Genomic DNA, 25,686 nt, shown 5'->3' on the forward strand with positions numbered 1-25,686 from the left:
GGCTTGTGCCCATCACCTACCGAGGGGCGTGCTGGTCACCTCAGGCTTTGGCCGCCGTGGATGAATGCGGTCGCGTCCGTTGAGCTTTCACGGGGCAGAAGGCAGCAGCTGCTTTGGGTAAACACGAAGGAGCGTGGTTGCTGGGTCTTAGGGCAAGAGGACATGTAGCTCTGTGCGAAAGCAGGGACCGTCCTCCACGGGGCCGCCCCTTCCGCCTTGTGGGTGCCGAGCAGGGCTCCCATGGTCCCAGCCCCCAGTAGGAGGTGCGCTGGGCGCTCGGGGCCTGGGCCCGTCTTGGGGCCGTGTAGACACTGGCCAGGTTTTTGATGCTCCTCAGGGACTTTTTTGTGCAGCCGGGTTCTGGGTATTTGGATTTGGTCATCTCTGGCTCTTACTACCTGAGAATTCCTCTGCTTTCCAGTTTTCCAGCCATTTTGTGGATTCTGTATTTAGCTACAGCCCAGTTTTTGAAAGTGATTTTAGTTTGGGTCTAAATGTTTTGATTTGACGGAAGCCGTGCTTTCCCAGTGAGAAAGGCCAACGGAAAGTCAGGAAATCCACCAAGTATTTGGCGGATTACTGAGGGTGGGTCTTAGCCTCCCTTCTTTGCTTCTGAACGCAGTATTTTGGACATTTATCTGTTCTTCTAGGTTAAAAACTTAACCTTGTTTGATAGCAATCTATTTTTTTTTTAAAGTAACTTAGACTTCTTGTAATAGAAGAGTTCAAGCCAATAATGAAAACCCAACGGTAAGAAACCCACGTGACCCCACGCTCGCAAGTATCGAGCCGTTCGACGTTAAGCATTGAAGTGTTTATTTCTGAACACCAGCCAGCTCTTCAGGGGGCACCTCTGCCGTACGAAATTCGACTTCAAAGTATTGAAAATTCCAAATCTAGGTGCACCCTGTGTTCCCCTAGTGGAAAGGATATTTTCTTGGGTTTGCTAAAATGGCAGTTTCATCACTGCCAGGTGGAAAGCACACGCGGAAGATTGGAGTGTCTGCCCGGAGCATTGATTTGACTGCTCTTTTCCTTTTCTTTTTCTTTTCTTTTTCTTTTTTTTTTTTTTTTATCACACTGTACCATTAGGACTATATCGCGTCAAAAAAAAAATAAAGTTAGGGTTAGGGTTAGGGTTGGGTTAGGGGTTAGGGGTTAGGGGTTAGGGGTTAGGGTTAGGGTTAGGGTTAGGGTTAGAATAATTAAAAAAAAAAAAATTAAAAAAAAAATAAAGGAATATATTGCGTCAATGTGAAATTCATGCCTTCTGACTCTTTTTAAGACCACAGATCCTGTCTTGAAGAGGAGCAGAATTTGTTCATTGACGTTGAGTGCAAGCATCCGGAAGCCATCCTGACGCCGATGCCTGAGGGCCTGTCTCAGCAGCAGGTAGGAGGCGGCGTCTCCGGGCTCAGCCCCTGCCCCTCGGCCCAGCAGCCGCCTGAGCTCAGGGCAGGGTGGTGGCCTGCGAGGAGGGGGTCTTAGAGGCTGCCTGACCGAGATCCTGCGCTCGTGTCCGTGTCCTGGCGGCCGTCACGGCTCAGACTCCGCAGGCCCGACGGCGGTGCCCAGCGCCATGCCCGGCGCGTCCCAGGGATGCGCATGCGTGTCTGTGGCCTGAGCAGCCTCACTTTGCCCACTGGCCTCTGCCTCCTTCCTGGGTCTTTGGCCTAAAGCTCTGGGCCAAAATAAATAATCGACTCTCCCACCTTTCAAGGGTGTTTTCTTGTGCGACATCAGAATCCTGTCCTCATCATACATGTCGCTGCTAGCGCGGAGTCAGCTGGAGCCACGTCCTCACCCTTCACCCAAACGCGAGCCGCCCCGCACCTCTGTGTGCTGCTGTCCTCACGGCTTACCCTGTGAGGTTTATGGTGTCCATCGCCACGGCAGCGGGCTTGTACGTCTTGCGCCTGTCACCTTAGCTAATAGGCCACTCGAAGTACCTTGGAGGCCTGCGGAGGTTCCCCCGCCTGCGGTTTTGGAGACAAAGCACCAAACGAGCCAGTTTATCAGCAGCGAGCACTGTCCCCCCGTCCCCTTCCCAGTGGCCGCAGTGTGTTTTCCGATCAACAGGTCGTGAGAAGATACATCCTGGGCTCGGTGGTCGACAGCGAGAAGAACTACGTGGATGCTCTTAAGCGGATTCTGGAGGTACGTGTGTCGCGGGGTGGACCCAGGTCACCCTGGCCCTTCGCCTATGTGTGTGGTCATGCACAGACCGACCGTGGGCAGCCTCCCCAGAGACGCTGAGCTCCGGGTCTTTGTGTTTTCATGCGTGTCTTTATCAGCAATACGAGAAGCCACTGTCGGAGATGGAGCCAAAGATCCTGAGTGAGAGGAAGCTAAAGATGGTGTTCTTCCGAGTGAAGGAGCTGCTGCAGTGCCACGGCATGTTCCAGATTGCGCTGGCCAGCCGCGTGGCCGAGTGGGACTCGGTGGAGACCATCGGGGACGTCTTCGTGGCTTCGGTGATCGCCAGCGCGCCCCCGCCCCACGGAGCTCGCCCGTGCCCTGCGCCGTTTGCTGTCCTTGCGGGTGGGCAGAGGAGGTCTCCCGCCGGGTGTCCCGGTCAGTGGGCTGGGTCCGCCCGGGGCCCTCGGAGGCCACGGCGCTCTGCTCAGGGGCACGTGCTCTAGAGCACCGGGGGCACCGCCCGAGGCCGGCGGCAGGGCGGCAGCATCCCCGGAGCGTCCCCAGGCAGTGGAGCGGGCCTTCTGTGGCCAAGCCGGGGCCCTGCAAGCAGTGTGCCGCCCTGGCCCATGTGCCCCCGGGGTCAGGTCTCTGCCCACGCGCGTGGGAGGGAAGCACGACTGCGTTAACCTTTCCTGGCGGGGGAGCCTCCGGCGTGCGTGGACGTGACAGGCCGCCCCGCACAGGAACGGGAACGGGAGCTCTTACTAAAGTACTTGTGTGATCCCGTTCAGGGCCCTTATGAAAAACAGAGGAGGAAGACGCGGATGTTTCCTGTGCTGTGACGTTTCCTGGCTATTTTATGCATTTGGTGTCTACATTTACTTTGTCTTGAAATATTTCTTGAAATATTTACCCGGGGGATGTTTTTTTTAAAGGAAAAAACTTTAAAAACATCCACTTTAGGTAAAAGCATTTTTTTCCGTGACAGTCACATGAGGCACCTGCTTACAGATAGGACTGTTTATCTTGAGAACGTGTGGGGTCTTAGGAGAGTGTCAGAGGGAGGCCCTTGGTGTTAGGAACCCGGGGCAGCAGGCCGACGTGGCCGGAGAGGATCGGTCTCTGGCTGCCCTGGGGAGTCCCCAGGGGAGGCTCCGCGCCCGCGGGTCAGGGTCCTGGGGCCTGCGTGGCGTTCTCTCCTGGGACACCCTCCTCTCTGGTCGTCTGTGGTCAGGGCCACTGCTTAGCTGAGGGCCAGACCGCCAGCGGCCTGAACGGCAATGCCGGCAGCGCATCGAGGCCACAGTTAGGTCGTGCAGCTGCGTAAACAGTGCCTAACCCGTGGGCTGAAAAAAAAAAAAATCACACACGTTTGTGATGAAGTGGGTCCTGTGGAAACCTCCCAGGGCCCGAGGGGTGGTCTTTGGGGCAGTTTTCAGATCTTCTGTTGCAGCCGGGTGCAGGGAGCCCCGGGGCCCACGCGCTGCTGATAGTTCTCCATTTGCTCCGACGTTCCAGTTTTCCAAATCCATGGTGCTGGACGCCTACAGCGAGTACGTGAATAACTTCAGCACCGCCGTGGCCATCCTCAAGAAGACGTGTGCTACCAAGCCTGCTTTCCTCGAGTTCTTAAAGGTAAGCACTTGTGTTTTCCTTCTGGGTTCCCACACCCTCCAGTGAAAGGTTCCACGTCAAAATGCTTCTCAGTGAAATTCTCACCACACTCTGTCTCTAGACATGTAACGTTATTTATCATAAAGATTTTGACCAAATGTTGGGTCAGTTCTAGAAATAGAGATGAGTCTGCAGCGGTGGCGTCATTTTTTGGAAATAAGCTATGTTTTGCGCATCCTTGGAAGAGTGTAGGTGGATGGACAGATGGAAAGGTAAGGTCTGGCCCCAAAGGAAGCTGCTTTGGCTTCCTGTCTGTCAGCATGACGTTAGGGGCAGCAGACGGAGTTTGGGATTGGGGTGGAGTCTTCGCCCCCTACAAGTCAGAGCAGTAAATGGGCCCCTCCCTGGGCCAGGGGCTTGGTCCCTGGGCTGCTGTCAGGTGCACAGCGAGGGGAGGCGCGTCGGACTTGGGCGATGGGGAGTGTCTGCCGAGGGCTGTTGGTGAGCTGGGGTCTTCAGCCCACGGCCCCTCACCGTGACCAGCCACCCACCCGGACCTCGTTTGCACGAGACCCCAACTCCGATCGGGAACCTTGAGCCAAGGTTCGTGCGTGTTACCTGAGCTGAATTCCCAAAGCTCCTGCTCCCTGCAGCGAGCGGACTTGGGCGGGAGTCTCGCCGGCCATCCCTCCCCCGTCAGTCCGCCCCCGGCGGTGGGGGCCTCGGTGCTCCGCGGCCTTTCCGTGCCGCAGCAGCACAGCTCCTGGAGGAAGGCAGTGCAGGCGACTCGCACGTTTACCTCCGTGGAGGCTGTAACGGTCCTGTGGACGCTGACCGAACCCGAGATGTCAGCCGGGGAGGCGGCCACAGCCCCCGCTGGCAGGCGACCTCCTTCCTACCAGGAGGCCTGGGGATGGGCACGTGTGTCGTCAGGGCCCAGCCCGGGATCCTGTCAGGAGGCTGGGCTGCCCTCGTGGTGCTGGGGCCGGTCCCTCGCTCTGCCATCCGACTGCACAGCTCCCTTGGCTGGAGAGACCCGACCCTGGGTGTGCAGGTGGTCCAGCTGGGTGGGGGTCCCCGGCTCAGGGACGTGGGCCAGGGGATGAGCCTGCCCCTGGCACATGAGAGAGGGGCCCTCGGGCTGGATGCCCTGGCCGCAGCCGCTCCTGGGCCAGCTCGGACAGGCTCGGACCCAGGGACACCCCACTGCTCACCCCGAGACCCCACAGCAGAGCCGGGTGAGGCCGGCAGCGGCCGCTGCAGAGAACTTGGTGTGGGGTGTGGGGCAGGCTTCCTCTAGGGGCCCTGGCTGCTCTTGTTTGGGAGTCCGTGATCCTCTTCCTGTTTAAGTAAGTGCACTTTTCAGTACCTAGAGGATTGCAATGGCTTCATAAAGGGCCGAACCCTGCCTGGCAGTCGGAGGTGGCTCTGAAAGCCTCCAGCAAAAACCCCGAAGATTCCAGTGCAGAGCCTGCCGCGACAGGCTGCAGACCTGGCGACTCGGGTGGGCATGTCCCGCGGTGCGGGGTGCAGGACGGGGCGGGGCTGCGGGTGGGGGTGACCCCGGCCCCGGCGGCAGAGCCGGGGCCAGCACTGGCCGAGTGCGAGTAAGCGAGCTTCTCTCCACAGCAGTGCCAGGAGTCCAGCCCCGACCGCGTCACGCTCTACAGCCTGATGATGAAGCCCATTCAGAGGTTCCCGCAGTTCATTCTGCTGCTGCAGGTAAGGACACACCCCTGCCCACGACTGTGGACAGCAGTGTCCCTTCTGCTTCTGTCTCCGACTTCCTGTCCTCCCCCAGCACTTCCAGGAGGGCAGGGGGAGGGCGCCGGACCTCCACTAGCCTGTCTCTCACTAGCCAGGACCCCCTCCCACTAGCTCAGACCCCCACTAGCCTGGAACCCCACTAGTCTGTCCCCCACTACCCGGGATCCCCCCTTCTAGCTGGGATCCCCTCTAGCTGGACCCCTTCTAGCTGGACCCCTTCTAGCCTGGGCCCCCTCTAGCCTTGACCCCCAGTAGCCGGCACCCCCACTAGCCTGGATCCCCCCCAACCCGGATCCCCTCTAGCCAGGATCCTCAGTAGCCGGGACCACCCCCACTAGCCCAGACCCCCTCTAGCCAGCTCGTGAGCGGCCAGGCGGGGCGGGGCTTTGCTCCCAAGGGCCAGAGCGGTATCCGCCCCCTTCTGCCATGGTCAGGGCCTGGTTCTAGGATCAGGTGGAAAATGGCCCACGCCCTGTGCTGCACGGGTCGGTGGGTCGGTGGGCTCGGGAGCCCAAGTCAGGACTCAGACAAAGCGTGCCCGTCGTGAGGGGGCTGCACAGACGGTGCAGGGGGCGGGGACGCCGCGGCAGGAGGCTCAGTGGCCGCCCCAGCGTCGTCAAAAACTAAAGATGCGCAGAGTGGTGGGTGTGGCTCCCAGCGACAGCGGCTCTGAGTGTGGATGATGCGCCGTCTGTGCCCACTTGGTCCCCCTGGAGCCTGGGTCCCCGCCCGTGCCCGGGACAGGTCTCCTGTGATGCCCAGCCTGCTGCTCCCGCGGCCCCAATGTGGAGTCGCAGCGCAGATCGCGGTGCCCTCCCTGCAGACGAGGGGCGTCTCCCTCGGCATCAAGCCCGCTGCCACCGGCAGCCGAGTCTGTGGGGAACGTACCTCGTGACCCACGATGCCCTGAGACCCTGAGAGGAGGGTGCCCACGGTTATGCGTTGGTCTCTGCTGTTTCCGATCCGAGGCGCACAGGCCATTTCTGGTGCCGGTTGCTTGTGTACTTGTCCCATCGGGTCCTGGTTCCCAGCGTAGGCGTTAGAGTCTCAGTAACAGAAGCTGGGTTTGTTCTGCTTTGTTTTTTTACCCCTAGAATCAAAATATCCAGAAAATGTGTTTTGCTCCAGTTGTTGGGTATTTACTAAACTCTGAACGTAGGAGGCTCCAGGCAGGCGGTTTGGTGAGGAAGACGGTGGGGGAGGCGATTAGACACTCTCTTCTTCGGCTACGTGGAGACGCAGGGACCAGGGGCAAAGGCCTAACCACCTCCTAGTCCGTGCGCTGCGCGTGCAGACCCTCATGCAGACCCTGCTTGGCGACGTGCCCGCAGGTGCCTGGCAACCCCTGGCCGCCCACGTCGCACCTAGACGCCTCGCTCCTGGTGGTTTTCTGTTCTCACTTAGCTGTAGTTGGGTGTGATTTTCAGTGTAGCTTGTCAGCTTTCGGTTAACCATCCGTAAGTCGCAGCAAACCCTTGACCCAGGTGTTCACCGAGGTGTATTCCTTAGGGCGGGAGGGCCGTGGGAAGCAGAAGGAGCCATCAGAGGTTGGGCTCCGAGCCTCGTGCCGGTCAACCGCAGGGGCCTGGGCCTGGCGGCGTATCTTGGATTTAGGCCCGAGGACGCTCTGTGGACGTTGTGGTCGCCGCCCCGCCTAGTTCCCTCGGGCTCCGTGAGGCCAGTCCCTCTGTGGGTCTCCCTCCTCCTCCCGCCCCGTCCGTCTGGGCCCAGCAGACTCACCTGAGAACTCTGGGATTTGGGCGAGTGGTTCCCTGGCCAGTGAGGGGGCGGCGGAGGGTTGGGCACGTGGGGAAACGCGCGGTTAGGCGCAGGGAGTCCGCGGTGTGTGCGTCTGAGAGGAGGGCGAGGGCCCCCCAGGGCCCCGGGATCCCCGGAGAGGTGCTCCGAGGAGAGGTGGTCCCAGGAGCTGTCCCTGGGGGGGGGCGGGGCCCGGGGCTCGGCTGGCCCAGGGTGGGCGCCCTGCTCTGTGCACGCGGGTCGGGTGGCCGGCACCGCCTGCTGCCTCCTGTTGTCCCGGGCCCGTCAGGTGCCCCGCTGCCCTTCTCTGCCCTGATGCCCAGCTCTCCGGGCCCTGCTGGGGCTCAGACCACCGCAGCCCTCCCTGAGCCCCGGCGAAGCTGAGCCCCGGCTCTCGGACACGTGGTCCTCCAGGAATCTTTGTGTCACTTCCCACGACCGTTTCCTGTCCTGTGTTGGACGCACGTGGGTCGGGGCCTGGATGCAGCAGCAGACTTCCCGTCTTGCTCCCGGGGTGCTCTCCCGGCATGCGGCGGCCCCAGCCCGTGGCCCCGCAGCTGCGGTGCGTGTCCTGATGGTGCCAACGGCGGCAGCCACCAGCTGTGACCTCGGAGCCGGAATGCGCTGTCGGGTGCTTTACTCGCCTCAATAGGACTTGAAGGGACTCTGAGGGAACGCGCGTGTAGCACGGTACACGCAGCTCGCTAAGACCAGAAACGCTGCCTCGTTTCGCAGGGTTTTGTTTTCTCAGGTAAGAAGCAGGTTACAAGACGAGGGTGTTGTTGGATTGCAGGCAGGTGGGGCCGGCATAGCCGCGGGGGGATGGCAGTGGGCTGGGCTAGGTCTGAGCCGGCGAGCCCCCAACCGTGTGCCCCCTTGAGCAGACAAGCGGCCGAAGGCCAGCGAGCGTCCTCTGTACGAGCGAGGGGACAGTGCTGTGACTGTTGCTTCACTGTTGCTCTTTTTTTTTTTTCTAAACATTTTTTTAGAAATGGGAGGGGGAGCGGCGGAGAGAGAGGGAGAAGCTGAGCAGGGAGCCCAATGCGGGACTCGGTCCCAGGACCCCGGCATCGTGACCTGAGCTCCCCGCGGAGCCACCAGGTGCCCCTGGATGTTGCTCTGGGAATCCTGCGCCCAAGTGACGCACAGGGCTCCGTTGTCTGGGTGACCGTGTTGCCGCTGCCTGCTGTGCGTCCTCCCTGCAGCCTCCTTGTGCCTTTGCGCCCCTCTGTCGTTGGCAGGAGGGGGAGGGGCGCCCCCGGGAGCGTGGCGAAGTGGGGGCGCGGGCTCCGTGTCGGTGGGAGCAACAGGCTATTCGTTAGGCTGGACAGAGTGCGGAGGGCAGGGCCCCTCTGAGACCTGGGGTGCAGCCAGTTCCCATTCACGGAGCCCTTTATGGGGAAGTGCTAGTTTTTTCCATTAGCAAAGCCATTTAGTGAGTTCACTTTGTTTTTGCAAAAGGAGCTGCTCCGTGTTTAGCCGAATCCTGAGTCACTTGGCTTCTTCTCTCCCCGGGGCTGGTCCATCCTCCCCCAGAAGCGGGGGCGCAGCGGCCGGCTGGGAGCGCGTGTGTGCCGCCGCCTGCACCCCCGCACCGGCGGTCATGCGTCCCCTCCTACCGTGTTTCTCCCAAGGACATGCTGAAGAACACCTCCAAAGGCCATCCTGACCGGCTGCCGCTTCAGATGGCGCTGACGGAGCTGGAAACGTTAGCGGAGAAGCTGAACGAGAGGAAGAGAGACGCCGACCAGCGCTGCGAAATCAAGCACGTCGCCAAAGCCATCAACGAGAGATACCTGAACAAGGTTGACCGAGGTTTCTCTGTGCTGCGATTCCACTTGCTTCGCACTAATAAGCCTCCGTTCTTTCTGCCGCTTGCTACTAATCTTCTGGAAGCTGCAGCGAGGCCGCAGCTCAGGGCCCTGCCTCGGAAGCCGATGGAGACGTCGGGCGGGTTGGGGCACGTGTCCCTGGGGAAGGGGCCGGGTTCACAAGACCCTCGCCCGGGCCGGGACCCCCACGGAGGTTCAGACCGGCTCCTGTCATGGAGTCTTTCGGCCACCACGCGGTGTCTCATGTTAGATGGTCAGAATGGCACCGGAGGAGGTCACGTGTGGCGTAAGTGGTGGTTGTCACGGAAGCTGAGGGAATCCCCGCAGGAAAGCAGCTCCTAGGCAGAGCCGTTTCCACTTTCTATCACAAGTCTTTCCTGCGACAGCGAGTGGATTTTATGTAGACCTCCCCGTATTTATTTACGGCCCTGGTCCACAGGAGGAGAGTAATCGATAGGAGTGGTTTTAAATAACCACAAATCCTATTTATCGTTGCTAAAACCATTTTCTGTCTGTAGGGACATTTTCTGTCTCATCTCCTATCAGATGGTGACCCTCAGTGACCTCGCCACAAGAACTTTACCATTATACAGGCTCTCCCTGATTTCCTGAGTGATTGACGTGGGGTTTCTATGAGCTGAAAATCGCAGCCAGTGATGGTCATGCTGTTTAGAATCGTGCTTGCCTGTGGTCGCGGTGTTTGCACGCCCGTGAGGCACAGAGCGACGCAGGCCGACGGGGAAGTGCTGTGCGTTGCTCGCTCCCGGTTCCGTGCCCGTGCGCGCAGCCTCGTCACCCCCGTGAGCACGTCAGGAGTAGGTTGGCTGGGAGCTCGGCCGCTGCAGATTTAGAGTCAGAATGCCCCCTGAGCTTCGGATTCCCCCATGTTCTTTTGGGCCGAATAGTCACAATCAGTCTAGCTTCTACATGATTGGTCTCGTCTTATTAACACAAAGCATCTCTGCAAAGGTTTATAAACCAAGTGTTGTGTTCAGCCCCGTGGGACGAATTATGACGTACCCCAACAAACTAAGACGTTTTCTTAATTGGGAAAACAAAACCCCCCGAGTCGCTATCGTGCTCACGAACGTTCTCGGCTGATGTAGCGTCGCACGTAAGAGAACGACTGTGCGGCCGGGCAAGGCAGTGTAAGGATGGAATCTGTGCTCAGGCAGGTCATCCGAGGGGAGGAGGGAGAGTGACAGGTGCAAACAGAGGAGCCCTCCTTTGCTGGATCAGCGTCTCAGCTGGAGAAGGCGAGTTTACAAACAGAGGGTTAGTCTCCCGTCACTGTTGAGGATGATTCCAAACACCGTCTGTACAACGACTTACTTAAAAAAAAGCCACTTTCGGGATTCTTCGTAGTGTGCACGTGAAGTGTGACGGGAAGTATGCAAATCCTCCGTAAAGAGAAAAGTCTGCCGAACCGTGATGCGTTCTGCTCCTGTGTTGTGCAAGACTTTGGCTCACGCTTTCTCTTCTTTTGGGGGAACTTGGTTGCGGGAACCGTGTCAAGCGTGACTTTGAATGTTCAGCTTCTCAGCAGCGGGAACCGGTACCTCGTGCGGTCCGACGATATGATAGAAACTGTTTACAACGACAGAGGAGAAATCATTAAGACCAAGGAGCGCCGGGTCTTCATGCTCAGTGATGTGTTGATGTGCGCCACGGTCAGTGCACGGTGAGCGTACGTGCCGCGCCCCACATGAGCGGTGGCCCCCTTAGTACCCCCCGTTCAGGGTGCACCGATCTGTGTGCGGAGCTTGGTCGCCTCATCCTGTGACCAAGGGAACAGACAGTCTGGTCCCCCCTGACGCGCTCTCAGCGACGCTCCCGGAAGGTGGTGAAGGGAGGACCCGCTTTGGTCGGGCTGAAATGTGAAAAGAGCCCCTTGGTAGCCTCAGAACATCAGGAGTGGAGATTTGAGATTCAAGCAGGTTCAGTAGAAATTTGGGGCCAAGTTCCTGGGTTCTCTGTTGCTAGGTGTAAAGCCCGCCTCATGCAGCAAATACGCAGTCTTGCACTTGTTACTCAGCATCTGAGCGTGCCTCCTGCCCCTCCCCACGCGGGCTGGAAGTTGAAACGTGAGGGGGACGTCGGGTAGCTTGGGTACCAGCTGGCTCCCAACACGTCAAGTATTTCAGTTTCTTTTTCCTTTTTTTTTAAGTATTTCAGTTTCAAGTACAGTGCCCAGCATTTTGGCTATTGCTTTCTACATTTTGATTGGGGCGGGGGCGGGGAGGAACTATATCTTAAAGAAAGCAAACTGTGATGATCACTTGTAGTAAGGAGGGGTGAGGTCCCTGGGCACGCCAAGGGCCTCGGGGCGCTGAGAGCCCTGACGCACTGGCCTGGTGGTGGTCGCACATGTGTCTGCTCTAGCATTTCCACGTAACCAGTTAGGTGCATGCGTGTGTGCTCCATTTTATGGGGAAAGGAAAAAATACCTGGGATTTTTTTTTCATTGTTACATAATAAGTATTTTGATCATGGAGCATAATGGCATGATTTAATTTTTTTAAAGATTTTATTTATCCATGAGAAACACAGAGAGAGGCAGAGACACAGGCAGAGGGAGAAGCAGGTTCCATGCAGGGGGCCTGATGCTGGACTCGATTCCGGGTCTCCAGGGTCACGCCCTGGGCTGAAGGTGGCGCTCAACTGCTGTGCCACCGGGGCTGCCCACGTGATTTAATTTTATTGAAATAGTTTTACTATATCCAAGAGTAGAGAAGGAACTTTGGTAAGAAATGGTCAGAGACTGCACAGGAGGTTGTCCCTGCTAACAGTATTTGCCAGGACACAGGAGCAGCTTTGCCCAGGGAGCCATCCGGGAGCATCTGGCCTGTTCCCTTCCGCCTCTGTGGGACCCTGAGCGCTTTCTGGGACCTCGCAGTCCACGCTCTCCCGTCGCCCTGGGTCTGGCAGTGAAGTGCCTGCCCTCACCTAGTGGGAGGCCTCTTTATGGGACCAAACGGCAACTTTGCAAGCAAGTCCGAAGCATCCCGAAGCTTCCTCACTTGAATTATCTAAGGGATAGACAGTACTGTGACTCACGCGGGTGATGAATCCTAAGGAACGGTTTCTCCCTGTTTCAGCACCTCCGACAGCAGCACCATAATGTCATCGAGCCAGAGGTATTTGTTGAAGTGGAGTGTTCCTCTTGGACACGTAGAAGTGATCGAGTACGGCAGTAACGACAGTGCTGGAGAAAGCAGGTGTCCCCCCGTGCACCCGCCCGAGAGCCTGGCAGTGGTCGCCAACGCTAAGCCGAGTAAGTGACATTGTTCTGAGGTGCCCGTGCGGCTCGGGGCCGGCTCCTTGGCTGCAGCGGTGCCCGAGGGCCAGGGAGGTGGCCGGGCTGTGGGAGGCCACCCTCTTGGGAGCCTGTGTTGTGTCGGCTGTGAGCCTGCTCACCCTCCTCTTGCGGCTTGCCCCTGCTGCTGCGCGTCCTCTGGGTTTAGGGGGAAGCCCTGCCGTGTGGGGATGCCTCAGTGTCCGGGTGTGGTTTCTGGTTCAGCACTTGGGGCTCTGGCCCCTGTGTCCCGACCCCGCAGGGGTCTAGGGCCCGTGGACCTGCTGTAGGCTTGGCTCTGCTGCACGGCCCCCTTGTCTCTCCCCCAGGCTCCCTGCGCAGGGGGGGGAGCTGGGCCGTGCTCCTGTCCGGGGAGATGAGCTGGGGCTGCCCTGATACTTTGCCAGCGTCAACAGCTGTGTGGCACTTAGGGTATCTGTTACCAGCGGGGCCTCTGCACTGCAGATTTTGAACTTGGCTGGTATTCAGGACTTCCTTCTTCCCTCTGCCTTTTTTAATGCAAATAAAGCCCCGCTGAGCTTTGCTCACTCGCTGGCCTCTGCCTCCCTTTGGAGCACACAAAACACAGTGAATGGGGACTTTCAGGGAGGGAACCTTTTCATACATGAAACGAGCCTTTGTGTTAAATATATAAATGCTATAAACATATCGGACAACCTTCCAGATTATTTTGTCTCTGACGTGCTCAGAAAAAGGTGCCTTTAAACCCTGTAACTTTTCTGGCTGCGTAGGCACGTCTGTTCGGAATCACAGGAACGTGGCCTGATGAGCATCAGGTCTGATTTGCTGTGGGGTCTCCCGTTGATCCCGTTTGTGTAACGTTAGCAGTCGGTCGTTCCGTTGGGTAATTGGCCTGGTAAGCTACGTCCCCGGGCGTGTGGTGTCACAGTTCCCACACCCCCGGATCACTGAGCGCTAAGTCCTTCTTGCAGGAACTGCCCAGTCTCAGCTAATAAGGAAAATAGACTGTCACGGGTTTTCCACGGCCGGGGGCGTCCTGAGGAGTGGTGCGGGGAGGGGAGGCGCGGGTGCTCTCTGGGCGGACGTAGGTCGGCAAGATTTCACTCAGGTTCAACTTGTGCATCTCATTTGTTAAAAGTTCTTAAAAACCGAGCTAAATCGCTAATATTGATAGCAAATCCTGCCTGGGACTCGGTTTTGTGAACAATATGACGCCTTTGCGTGTTTGCAGTGGTAGCCGTGTTAAAAGGCGCCTTCCTGTGCTCAGGTCACCAGGGCCGGCTTTGACCCTCAGAACGGACGCTGTATTAAGGCCCCAGTACGTTTTCTTACTCATCTTTATGTTTTACAACTTGTATTTAGCTGACGTAGAGGGAGATGTGAACGAATCAGTAATATTCAAGAGGCACATAGCAAGAAGAGTTAATTTTTAAAACACGACTGACCCTTAAAGAACGTGGGGGTCGGGGCGCCGACCCTCATATGTCGAAAATCCACATATATCCTTCGACTCCAAAAATCTTAACTGCCAGAAGCTTGCCGTTGCCCCGAAGCCCTAGCGGGAACGTAAGCAGTCGGCTAGCACGCGTTTTGTAGCCGAATCCCGTGCTGTGTTCTTACGATAAAGACGCGGAACAGGAAGCCTCGGTGAGGAGGTCCCGGGGACACGTCTGTGGCACTGCCGTGTGTTTACCAAGGGAACGTGTGTGGAAGCGGGGCCCGCGTAGTTCAAGGCCCTGTCGCTCAGGGGTTGGCCGTGCACAGAAGCAAGGACGCGGGGGCCGTGCCGTGACTGAGCCCACGAGCTCCCGTCCGTAGCGCAGGGGGGCACGGTTCTCATTGGCGGCGGAAAGAAGACGTGTCACTTGGGAGAGTAGCTGGTTTTTCTTCATTTTTCAATTTCAGGGGAAGTCTGTTATTGTACCTTCAGTTCGAGAGCCTGGGAAATACTTGGAAACGGGGGCGTGGGTGTGTTTTGCCGACTTGCCTTGACCTTTTCGCTCTCGCAGGCAAAGCCCACACGTAACCTCGGGGACAGCACTTGTTCAGGGAGCGCGTTTTCCGCGTTGAGGTGACGCTTGCTCCGCCTCCCCAGACGCCCGCTGCCGTCTTGGGGGCGGAACGCTCGCCTGGGGTGACTGCGTCATCTTCATGTGCTGTTTGGTACCTTTCAGGGTGGTCTGTGGGGACGGTGCCTCAGTCTGAGGAACCAGGGTGCTGCTAGCTGACGAGCACGAGGGACCTTACGTGAGGGCGACCGCTCATCGTTTCCCTCCCCGGCGTCGTGACCAGGCACGCAGCAGGCGCTCAACAAGCATCTGTGGATTGAGCAGAAAGAAAGATGGAACTGCTGACCACTGTCAAATTTTTAGCTAAACTGTGTCCTTCCACCGACCTGTTTATCGAAGGCCTTTTCTAACCGAGCACCACGTTCTGGTAACCCCCAGATGGCTGCGGTGTAGACGCCGCCTCCCGAAGCCCTGGGGCTCGGATCTGAGAACACACGTGCGGCACCATGTCACACAGTCTTCAGCACAAACAAGGGCAAGATGCTTTGAAAGATCAAGGGTGATGGTTTTCCCAGGGAAGATGCTTCCTAAGCTAGGTTTCAACTCGGGAGCAGGATTTTAGCAGAGAGCGAGCGAGCGGTCCTCAATCGATCGATTGGTTCATTCATTCGTTCAGCTGGTGTTGGTCCGACATGTCGCCCGGGCACACGGGGGGAGGAGCGCGTGTGCACGGGGAGTGGCGAGTGCTTTTGTGACTAGAACCTTCCCAGCCTGTGGTGGTTGGGAAGCGTGTGTCCCTCCAGGTGCCGGGGACCCACGGCGGTCTGCTCTGGGGTCCAGCTCCGTCCGCAGGAATACGAACGTTCTGCAAGAGGCTTCTAGGTTATGGTGGAGACCTGGTGCTGGGCAGCCGGCCGGACTGCTGCGTCTGAGGGCAGCGCCGTCCCACTGTCACGTGGTGCCAGTGAGAGCCCGGGAGCTGCTCCAGCCTGGGGACCCTCGTTCCACCTGTGTCTGACAGTCCCCGTACCCTTGTGGCTCCAGTCATATGCATGGTGACACGCGAGGAGAGCAAAGCGTAGCATCAGGGCAGGGAAGCAAGAGCCACTACTCAGCTGTTTCTTGGGTGGCAGAGCAGGATGGAGGTGCCTGGTCACGTGTAGGTCATGCTCGCTCCTCCAGGAGAGAGAACCGACGTGCTGTCCATCCAGGGAGGGACCCTCCATCCTTGACAGATCATGGCCGAGAAGTGCACCAATTCTGCGTGTGTCGGAAGACTGAACTCAAGCCAGACCCCAGGGGCATGTCAGGCTTCGGGTCGGGGAGTCGGGGGCTGCCCAGCGTCCCCGGGGTGCTGGCAGGGAACAACGCATTCGCCACCTAGGCCAGACGCCCCAGGAGCGAGGGTCCCGCTGCTGTCGGGGCTGGACAGCGAGCCGCTCTCTGCGTCAAATCCACGCTGTGCATCCTCCCAGCAGCCAGCGGCCATTGTCGCCGTCGCTCATGCAGAGGAAACCGGTCCCGTCCGCGAGCCTCGGTGTGGCCAGTGTGGCCGGCTGCCTCCTGTGTCTCAGAGCTTTTAGGGAAGGGCTTCTCATTCACCCACAGCGGTTTTGTTCCTTCCAATTCTCCTGCATTTGTCATCCCTTAATTGTTTTGAGAAGCTGACTAGAGACTCCTGTGCTCCGCCTGTGACTTTCGAACAACTGAGCTCTGGAATCCAGCACTGGAGCCTCGGTCTGTTGTTCAGCCGGAAGACAGTGTGGGCTGCGGCGCTGCCTGGCAACCGAGGCCTACGGAGCTGCCTGTGCAGCCAGGAGGGGAAGGAGGGGAAGGAGGAGGCGGCCTTGCAGGGGAGGGGGCCGTGCAGGGGAGGGAGCTGCCCACTGAGGGAGTGCAGGGGGAGGGGCTGCGCCCAAGGCCAGGAAGGACCCTGGACGCACCCCCCAGCAGGGCCCCTGAGGAGGGCACTGCTCCCAGCGCCTCCTTGAGCTGTGACATTTCTCTGGCATTAAAGCTCGCTCTCCGGGGCCTGCAGGCTGGCATCTGTGGGTTTGCTCAGGGGTCCCGGGTCCTGCGGGCTGGTGTCCGCTCCCAGATCTTCTAAAGTTACTTTGCCAAATTCTCTGCCTTTTCTGGGGGGTGACAAAAGGTTTTCACTGATTTTGCATGCTGGGGACAAGGAAGCCCCAGAGCCCCGGGGCTGTCGCTGCCCTGCCCCTGCCGTGGCTGCGCCCCATGCACCCCCAGGGCCGTCGCTGCCCTCCCCTGCCGTGGCTGTGCCCCATGCACCCCCAAGGCCGTCGCTGCCCCCACCTTCACTGTGCCTCCCCCTCTGTGGGGACTGGGTTTACCAGAAACTAAACTCGCCTGTGGCCAGAGATGAGCGGACTCGAGTGGGTCTGCACAGCCTCAACTCCGTCCCGCAGTGGACTCGAGCACCCCCTGCACTCAGGGAACTGTGCTGCACTGAGCTTGGGGAGGGGACGGGGGTCTCAGTGGGCAGGAGCCTTCCCTGGGAGAGGTCCGTCACCGCCTCTCTTCACCACGTCCCAAGGAGTCGTCTTTGGGCGTCTGGAGGACCGGGTGTGTCCGAGGGGGGCGCACGGTGTGCACGCAGGTGCCGATCTGAGGTCACCTAGGGTTTTCGTTCTGGGGTCCTTGCGGATGACGGCGGGGCCAGCCTGGCCGTACTTCTCTGTGGTGGGTGTGCCGCGAGTTAGGAGTGCAGGGCAGGCCTCGGCCTGTGGAACCAGCGTCTGCGTGGGAGCTTCCCGTGGGGCACCAGCAGGCCCTGCACCCGGAAACCTTGCTGCTGCCCTGGGGAGCAAAGCCGGCGCCCCTGCTTGCCACCAGCAGCCTGAACAGAGGCGGAGGGCCAGTGTCCCCCCCCCCCATCCCCAGAGCATCCGCGGAGCGCGCACAGAGTGCCCAGACTTCCTCCTACAGCGAAGAGGGGCCAGGGGAGTGGGGGCCACATCATCTTACAGATGAGCGGGCGGAGACCTGAGCATCTTCAAATTCTGAGCATGAGAGTCCTGGAGGCAGAGGCTGGGCCAACGGAGAGGCGGGTCCTGGGCAGAAACACAGCGCAGGTGCCGCACTGGGGGGGCGGGTTTGTGGGTCCCCCCCCTCCCCCAGAAGGGACTGCGCAGCAGGGCAGCAAGGTGGGAGAGGCTTCCGGGTCTCCTCAGGCCTACGTGCTGAGGTCCAACCAGAATACAGCCTGCCCGAGACACCTGGAGACCGGCAGCAGTGTGTCTGCACCTGACCCTCGGCCCCGGCCTCCCCGTGCCCCGGCCTTGCCCCACCCCGGCCTCCCCGTGCCCTGCTGCGGTTCAGGTGTGACATACTGCTGCAGCTCGGGCCTCTGTGTGCCCAGAAGGTGCACTGTTGATGCGGCTGGAAGACTGCAGCGGGGGAGCGTGTGCTGCTCCATGACCTGCTTGAGAAGACGACGCGGAGACGGGGAGGCCGTGGCTGCTACGCGAGGCTGGGGCGGTGAGGCGGTCGGGCCGGGGCCTCCGGGGTGACGCCGCTGCTCCCCTCCCGGGCCACGCCTGCCCCTGTTAAGGTTCAAGGGCCATGTGCTCAGGGTAGAAGGGTCGCTTGGCTGTAGGACAATTTGAAGGATTAAACTAAAAGCCAGACGTGGCCAGGCTGGTAGGCTCTTGTCGCCGAGTGATTTTATCACCGAGGCGCGCCCGAGGAGTGTGTCGGGGTCTGCACATGAAGGCAGACGCGTGGGGTCACCGCAGGGGTGTTAGGTGAGGTGAACATGCTGTCGAGGGAAAATAAACGTGATGAACGTACAGTCGTGGGACAGTTCATGCCCTTTCTTTGTAAGATTTTATGAGAATACTTGGTAGGGGGTTGAGTGTATAGTTTGCCTGGATCAATCCCCAGATTCCGGCCTGGGGCGGGTGTACAGATCCGAGCGAGAGCGTCTCGAGCGCCATTTCTGCAGGATCACCGATGGTTGCCGTGCTATGCAGCGAGGTGCCCAGCGCGGCTCGAGGAGCAGCGCCCGAGGCTCCGACGTTGGAGCCGCACATTCGCTGGCAGCACTGACGCGCGCGGTCATGGGCGGGTGCAGAGCCGTCCTGTAATGGGCCACGCCCCATGCCCGCCGGGAACGCAGGGTGCCTTGGTCGTCTTGGTCCCACTTGTGACACCTGCAGCACAGCCTGAGACCCGCCAGGGGACGTGCTTCCTTCTGGCGGCCCTGCGGAGCCGAGCGGTCCCAGCCGCCACGCTTGCCAGCTGCACTTTTTATTTTTCCCTTAACCATACATTTGTCCCTTAAAAGAGTCGTAGCCGGTGACACACACGTGTGCTCCTGCTCTGCACGCTGTTGGTGAGGCACCCGGCAGGGCCTTGGCTGCATCCTGCGGGCAGCGTCCGCCTTACCCCCAGCCGGATGACGCCCGTGGGGCCGACCCCAGGACACTCGCCGCATCCAACCCAGGTTTGCCGGCCACTGGCCGGGGGACCTGGGGCAGCCCTTGTGCACAGACGTGGGAGAGGAGTCGGCTGTCTCCGCGTGTCCCTAACGCTGAGCTCCGGTGGGATCGTGCGTCGGGATCCGGCCTGTGTGTCAGCCGCGTCCTCGCCGGGAGGTGGGGGACGGGGCACCTCGTGTGGCAGGCGGGTGGCCCCGAGTGGGGGCTCTTCCCCACCTGTGGCCGACCTCCTCTGTTCCCGTCCTTCGGCGTTGGAGGAAGGGCACTGTGGGTGACCCCGGTCTCGGACACTTGCTTTACGTTAGTGGCGTTTCCAGCTACCTCTTAGCAACCGCAGTTACGTCGACGAGGCTTAGAGAACGCCCCAGCGGCAGAAAGCGCGAGAGGCTCTAGGGTAGGACTTGCGGGCCGTGGTCCATGCGCTCAGCTCACGGCCGACAGGCCCTCTGGAAGGGGACGGCAGCCAAGGGCGTGCGGGACGGCGGGGCCCAGGGCAGGGACGAGCTCAGTGGGCGAGCTGGCGACACCTGTAGGGCGTGCGTGTGAGCCGGCAGCGTCGTGTCCACGAGACTCCGCGGCTCTGACGAGAGGGCCGCGGGGCTGTGAGACGTTAACGTCCCGGGCGCTGCACGAGGGCCCCACACGGGGGGCTCTTGGTCTTTTCTCTAAGTCTGATGTCGTCCCGGATTTAAAGGTCAGAAGAGGAAAGAGACCCCCAAATGCTGCAAGGGATCCACTTTTTAAAAATCCTAAGTCAGCCGGAATTTTAACCCTGGTGTTTTCGGCCTCTGGCGCCAGCGCACGCGTGGCTTCAGGTTTCCACTCTCGCTTCTTCCGCAGACCAGGTATACGTGGGGCCGGGGCAGCTGTACCAGGACCTGCAGAACCTGCTGCATGACTTGAACGTCGTCGGTCAGATCTCGCAGCTGATCGGGAACCTCCGAGGAAACTACCAGGTAACGTCGGAGCCTCGGCTTCCAACTCTGTTTCTGGTCCCGCGTCGCCGCCGGCGTGTCCCGTGGGGCGTGACAGTGAGGCTGCTCCTGAGAACCGGCCTGATGGTGTGTTTCCTCCCGTTTCCCGTGGGGTGAGACTGTGCGGGGGTCATTTCGTTTGGGGCGGACTCGAGGAGCAGTCTGGTCCTAGGCTGTCCCGCCCCGTGCGACCCGGGCCGCGGGGGCCTCTCGTCTGCACCCTGCTCCCCAAGGGCCCGGGGGCAGGGCCCAGGCTGCAGCACCGCCTGCTTGGGCCTCCCCGACGCCAACACGGGCGTGCGATCCCCCCCAGAACCTGAACCAGGCGGTGGCCCACGATTGGACGGCAGGCCTGCAGAGGCTCATCCTGAAGAAGGAGGAGGAAATCCGGGCAGCCGACTGCTGCCGCATCCAGCTGCAGCTTCCGGGGAAGCAGGATAAGTGAGTGGTGACTCGACAGGGCCGCCAGGCCGGGCCTGAGGGGGTGGCGTGCGGTTCAGTGGCCTGTGGGACCCGGCGGAGCGGTGGAGTCCCGGGGTGCAGCTGTCTCCGTGCTCCTGGCAGGTCCGGGCGGCCCACGTTCTTCACGGCTGTGTTCAACACCTTCACCCCAGCCATCAAGGAGTCGTGGATCAGCAACCTGCAGATGGCCAAGCTCGCCCTGGGTAAGAGCGGGTGCTGTGGGCCACGCGGGGCTCAGCTGCGGGCCCCGGTCCCCGGCTTTCCTGCCTGGCGGGGGCGCCCGTGCCCGAGCCGAGAGTGCCCTGAGAATGCCCTTGACCGTAGACTCATCCTTTAATACAAAAGAACGTGTTCATTTTATTTATTTGAGAGCGAGCAAGAGACTTGCTGTTGAGTGGGGAGCCTGACGTGGAGCTCAGGCCCACGGCCCTGAGACTGTGACGCTTCCCCCACCAAGCCACCCACCTGCCGCCCCTGCCCCCGCACGAGTGATTTTTAAGACGTCACTGTGACGACCTAGGGGTCACACATGAGAACACACCCTTGCTTTTACTGGGAGAACACGTTGACACCAGCTCAGCCCACGAACAGCAGCAGAGAAGCCCCGTGAGCTGCGACCTGGGGGCCCGTGACCTGGGGCGGGTCTGTGTCCGGCTGCGGCTCCGGCGCTACAGGCGGGAGGAAGTCCTGCTTCCCCTCCGTCACCCGCGGGAGGTCCAGGGCTGCTCCGAGTTGTCAGCGGAGGCCCTGCCAGCGTGGAAGGAGGTCCTGGTTCGGCCGGGGACCGGGGGACCGGGTGAGGTCTCCTCGCTCCTGTGTCGGCCCCTGAATCAAGCCCCTCTGCAGTGTAGACGTGTGCCTGTAGCTCATTCCCACGCAGATCTGCTACTTAGAAGGCGCAGGGCGTCGTGCATGCGTGTGCTCTGGTCCCCGAGCTGCACAGGGTCCGTAGGCCTGCGATGCTCCCAGCCCACAGGACACCGTGGCCCCCCGCTTGCCGAGCACAGCGCCCTCCTGCCCCTGTCCCTTTCTCTGTCCTGAGGGGCTCCCTGGTTGTGATGAGCACGACAGGAACGGCCCAGCCCGTCTCCGACGACAGCGGGCTGACCCGGAAGGCAGCGCCTGTGCCGTTACAGGCCGGACACCTGCGGAGCCGGGGCGCCCAGCTCGCTTGGTGCACGTTTTTCTCCTGTAGTGACGCCACCTGTCACTGAACGGCCCTAGGTGTCTACGTGCGACTCTCGGTGGTTACGCAGGGGCCCCGGGGGGGCGGGGTGGCACGCGGGCAATCAGGTGCTCTTCCAGAACACAGCGCTCAGCGGGCAGCCTTTCCATGAGGGACAGACAGTTGTGTTTTCCAGAAATGGTATTTGGCCCTGAGCCTCGTGCAGGAGTTCCCATCCGAGGCCGCGGTCCGCACGGTCCCGCCCAAGCAGGAGGCGGCTCAGGTGCCCTTCCCCTTTCTCTTTGATGTGACCGCAGAGGAGGAGAACCACATGGGCTGGTTCTGCGTGGAGGATGATGGGAACCAGATTAAGAAGGAGAGACACCCTCTCCTCGTGGGACACATGCCGGTGACGGTGGCCAAACAGCAGGAGTTCAAGGTGATGGGCGGTGGGCCTGGGGGTGGAGGCAACATTCACGGACACGGTGCTGCCTGGGGGGGGAGCAGAGTCCCACATTGCCCCAAGGCACCCGCTGTGACACTTCTCTGGGAAAAATGTTAAGGACTTAGATTGTTAGAACATGAAACAGAAAGCCTGATTTTCTGCCCAGTGGTTGCCCCACTGATAGGGGTCCTTGCTGCCCCTGCTGCATTGCGCCCAGGGGTCATCCGGGTGCTGGGGTGTCCTCACCGCCCCTGGTGCATTGCGCCCAGGGGTCATCCGGGTGCTGGGGTGTCCTCACCGCCCCTGGTGCATTGCGCCCAGGGGTCATCTGGGTGCTGGGGTGTCCTCACCGCCCCTGGTGCATTGCGCCCAGGGGTCATCCAGGTGCTGGGGGGTCCTCACCGCCCCTGGTGCATTGCGCCCAGGGGTCATCCAGGTGCTGGGGGGTCCTCACTGCCCCTGCTGCATTCTGCCCTGTGGTCATTGAGACCTGGGGGTCCTCGCTGTACCCGGTGCACTCCAGGAATTGTTAGTTCAGAGAGGACACAGGTCTCATGTCTGTCCGCCGGGCCGCCCTGCGCTGGGCATATTCCGTCTCCTTAGCGTGTCCCAGTTAAAGGCCCGTGTTTACCTGGAATGCCTCGCCCTCTTTTGCTAACGCTTGTGCCGATGTGGCTGTTTATTCATGCCCGTGCTCTCTGTTCGGGGACCACAGCAGGTGCCTTCAGGTGCGGATGTGTCTTTGTGTAAGAAGCAAGTTAAGACCTTTGTAGCTCTGCTTTCTGGCCTCTGGCGACACTCAGACCTGGAGCCAGGCTCCCTGGAGCTTCCGGGAGAGGAGGGCGGGCGGGAGGGACAGGAGGGCGTCCATCCCCCTCCTGCCGCTCCCGGGGAGCTGCCCCACCTGCGTGCTGCGCTCCGTGACGCAGGTTTCCAGCAGGAGCTGGGATCTGGATACGGGAGTAAAGACCGATGTCGCTCATTAGCGTTTGCCTCTCAGGAGCAGATTTCTGAGGCTCGTACCTCCTCTCCTGCTTTAATCTGCAGCAAGTAATAACCTGCGGCTTCTGTGATGTGCTCAAGGGACTGTGTCATTCAGACGCCTCCGGGTCCTGTTCTAAACGAGGGCGTCCGGTTTTCTTCCCTGATAGATCGAATGTGCCGCCTACAACCCTGAACCTTGCGTGACCAGTGAGGCCCAGCCAGACTCGCTGTCCACGGTGCACGGCTTCCTGTGGGTAAGACAGGGCGGCGCCTGCGGGTCCGTGTCCACGGCCAGCGTGGGTTTGACAGGTTCCAACGTGTAATCCGCTATCGGTGTCCTGGGTGTCCTGGGCTGTTTATAAGCATGCGAGTCATGAGCCGTGACGGGACTGAGCACTTTTGGGAAAGTTGTGCAATTCTCAGGAATTGAAATGTTTCTGTCTTGTATTTTGCTTTGTTTTTTTGTTTTTTTTTTTAAAGCTTTACCGGATTAGATTCAGCACAGGGACAACCCAGTTAAGTAATAGGATAATTTAAATGTTTCTGCAGTTTGGGTGGTTAAGTTGCATGGAATCTTTTTTTTTTTTTCCCACTTCCAAGACATTGCTGGCTTTTTACCGTGGAAACTTGGCAATCCAAATTAATTTGCTCCAAATCAAGTATTGCATTTCGCATGCTGCAGTTGCAATGGGCACTTCCAGTCCTTGCAGACGGGGAGAGGGTCCCACGCACCGTGAGGGCTCCCGTGTGCCCTCCTGGGCTCCCAGCCCTGCTCCGCGGGGGCACCCTGCTGTCTGTCCTCCAGTGCCGTGCCCCGACCACCGGACCACCTCTCCAGGCTCCCTGCTCTCGGGTGACCCCTCCACCCCCCACAGCGGAGCCTCTCCCTGGCCGGCGCTCCTCCCTGCATGCACCCAGCAGGAAGGACGGGATGGGCTCACTTCCCTGAGCAGAGAATTGGGGCAGAGAAGGTTTTCTGTCACGCGCACCGTGTCAGTGCCTCCTTGTCCCCTGGTCGCCGGCGGCTGGCGTGGGCCTAGCGATCCCGCAGCCTTCACCGAACGGCCGTCTGAGCAGGACGCTTCTCTGTAGCACAAGAGGCTGGGGCGTGACGGCACTCCCGAAGCTGGCATGGCGGCGATGGTACCTGGGGCCCCACACCTGGGGCTCCAGCCAGCGCCGACGCCCTGGCTGGCTTCGCAGACCTCACAGGCTCTGCCCCGGGCATTCTTCCTGTTGGCAGCATCTGACCCTTTCCCGCGTGAGATGGCCGCACTGCATGTTGGGACGGAGCTTGCGGGGTGTCCGTGGGTGTCCCGGTGGCACGCCTGCGGCCCAGGGCGACCCCAGCGCCTCGTGCTTACACGCTACCGGCCGTGTGGGGGGAGGCGCCCGGTGCTCGGGTTCCTTGGGCCTTGCTTTCCTAGCTGAGCCCATCACACAAGTAAACGTCAGCGTTTACTTGTTGGGAACCGATGCTCACCCGGTTGTTAGCCTCTCAGTCGTGCCCGAGCGGGCCGCCACCGTGGCAGAGTGCCCGGCAGCTGGTTCCTCAGGGATAGCAATGGGAGCTAGGACGAAAACCTCGAAACCGTACTCTCGTTATGAAAATTAAAAGGGAAAGTCACCCCGTAAGTTGAAAAGGAAGCGCGGGCTCCGGTAGCAGATGGTTTAAACCCCGTGGATTCTGTGAAGTGTTGGTTTCCGTGGCAACAGTGGTTCCCGTCCCGCCCTCCCGCCCGTGGCCTCGGAGGTTGGGGTCAGTGTGCCGTGGAAGCTGCAGGTGCTCCTCTAACCCCCCCCACCCCCCATTCAGATCGGCAGCTGCACCAGCCAAATGGGCCAAGTTGCCATCGTCTCGTTTCAAAACTGCAACCCCAAAGTCATCGAGTGCTTCAACGTGGAGTCTCGCATCCTGTGCATGGTGTTCATCCCCGCGGAGGAGCGGCCCGTGGAGCCCGAGGCCACTGCCGGGAGGGCGTCGGGCATGCCCACCGTTTGCCTGGGCACCGAGGAGGGGAGGTGAGCCCACTGCCAGGGGTGGCCACCGCCCCACCTGCTAGGCTGCGCCCCAAGGCTGGGTCACCGCCATTAGAACCAGTCCCCTTGTGGTTGCTGCAGCCCCCCGCCCCCCAGAGGCACAGCAGCTACACGAGGTGGGTGTTCACTTGTGTCCCTCACCTGCCCCGACTCCCCATGCCTCGGAGTATAGCAGGGCCGCGGTCTGTGCCCCGGCCTCCTGGACACTGCACCTCGTAAAGGAACCACGGTGGTTCCCTGATGTGAAGCTGCTTATGGAGGGAGAAGTCCTGTTTCTCCTTTACCGTGCAAGGAAGAGATGCGGTGGGGGTGGCGGGGAGGGGCGGAGGTGGCCGGGGCAGGTCGGAGCTGGGCGGGGGGGTGTGCTGGCGAGGCCCCGTCACTGAGCAGGGGCGCTCACCGGCCCGCGTCCTTCTCCCGCAGCATTTCCATCTATAAGAGCAGTCAGGGCTGCAAGAAGGTGCGCCTGCAGCAGTTCTTCGCCCCCGACAAGTCCACGGTCCTGAGCCTGGCCTGCACGCCCCAGAGCCTGTACGCCGGCCTGGTCAGTGGGGCCGTGGCCGTCTATGGGAAGGCAGAAGGTAGTGGTATCTGTACGTCCCCTCTCCCCGGGGCTTCCAGGGACTCTCTCAGCCTCGGGAGGAGGAGGGCGGTGAGGGAGGGTGGGAGGATGGGGCAGGAGGATGTTGGGAGAATGGTGGGAGGACAGGATGGGAGGATGGGGCAGGACAGGATGGGGGGACGGGGCGGGAGGACG

The 25,686-nt window shown here is 60.4% G+C and overlaps 1 protein-coding gene across 5 annotated transcripts in view; it reads left to right on the plus strand.

Annotated features, from left to right (window-relative positions):
* Positions 1-25,686, plus strand: part of ARHGEF10 (Rho guanine nucleotide exchange factor 10) — a 90,260-nt gene that overhangs the window by 45,289 nt on the left and 19,285 nt on the right. For 4 of the 5 annotated variants that reach the window (XM_041751758.1, XM_041751760.1, XM_041751761.1 and 1 more), the window contains exons 10-24: positions 1,286-1,392; positions 2,080-2,157; positions 2,295-2,474; positions 3,658-3,774; positions 5,383-5,475; positions 8,913-9,083; positions 10,646-10,791; positions 12,209-12,384; positions 19,700-19,815; positions 20,147-20,274; positions 20,398-20,498; positions 21,778-21,899; positions 23,057-23,143; positions 24,706-24,911; positions 25,353-25,510. In XM_041751758.1, coding sequence (XP_041607692.1) covers positions 1,286-1,392; positions 2,080-2,157; positions 2,295-2,474; positions 3,658-3,774; positions 5,383-5,475; positions 8,913-9,083; positions 10,646-10,791; positions 12,209-12,384; positions 19,700-19,815; positions 20,147-20,274; positions 20,398-20,498; positions 21,778-21,899; positions 23,057-23,143; positions 24,706-24,911; positions 25,353-25,510 — 1,986 coding nt within the window. The remainder of the gene's footprint in view (positions 1-1,285; positions 1,393-2,079; positions 2,158-2,294; positions 2,475-3,657; positions 3,775-5,382; positions 5,476-8,912; positions 9,084-10,645; positions 10,792-12,208; positions 12,385-19,699; positions 19,816-20,146; positions 20,275-20,397; positions 20,499-21,777; positions 21,900-23,056; positions 23,144-24,705; positions 24,912-25,352; positions 25,511-25,686) is intronic. The other variant, XM_041751762.1, reaches the window with a different exon arrangement.

This window comes from Vulpes lagopus, chromosome 4 (genome assembly GCF_018345385.1).
Source record: "Vulpes lagopus strain Blue_001 chromosome 4, ASM1834538v1, whole genome shotgun sequence".
In the NCBI taxonomy this organism is placed as follows: Eukaryota; Metazoa; Chordata; class Mammalia; order Carnivora; family Canidae; genus Vulpes; species Vulpes lagopus.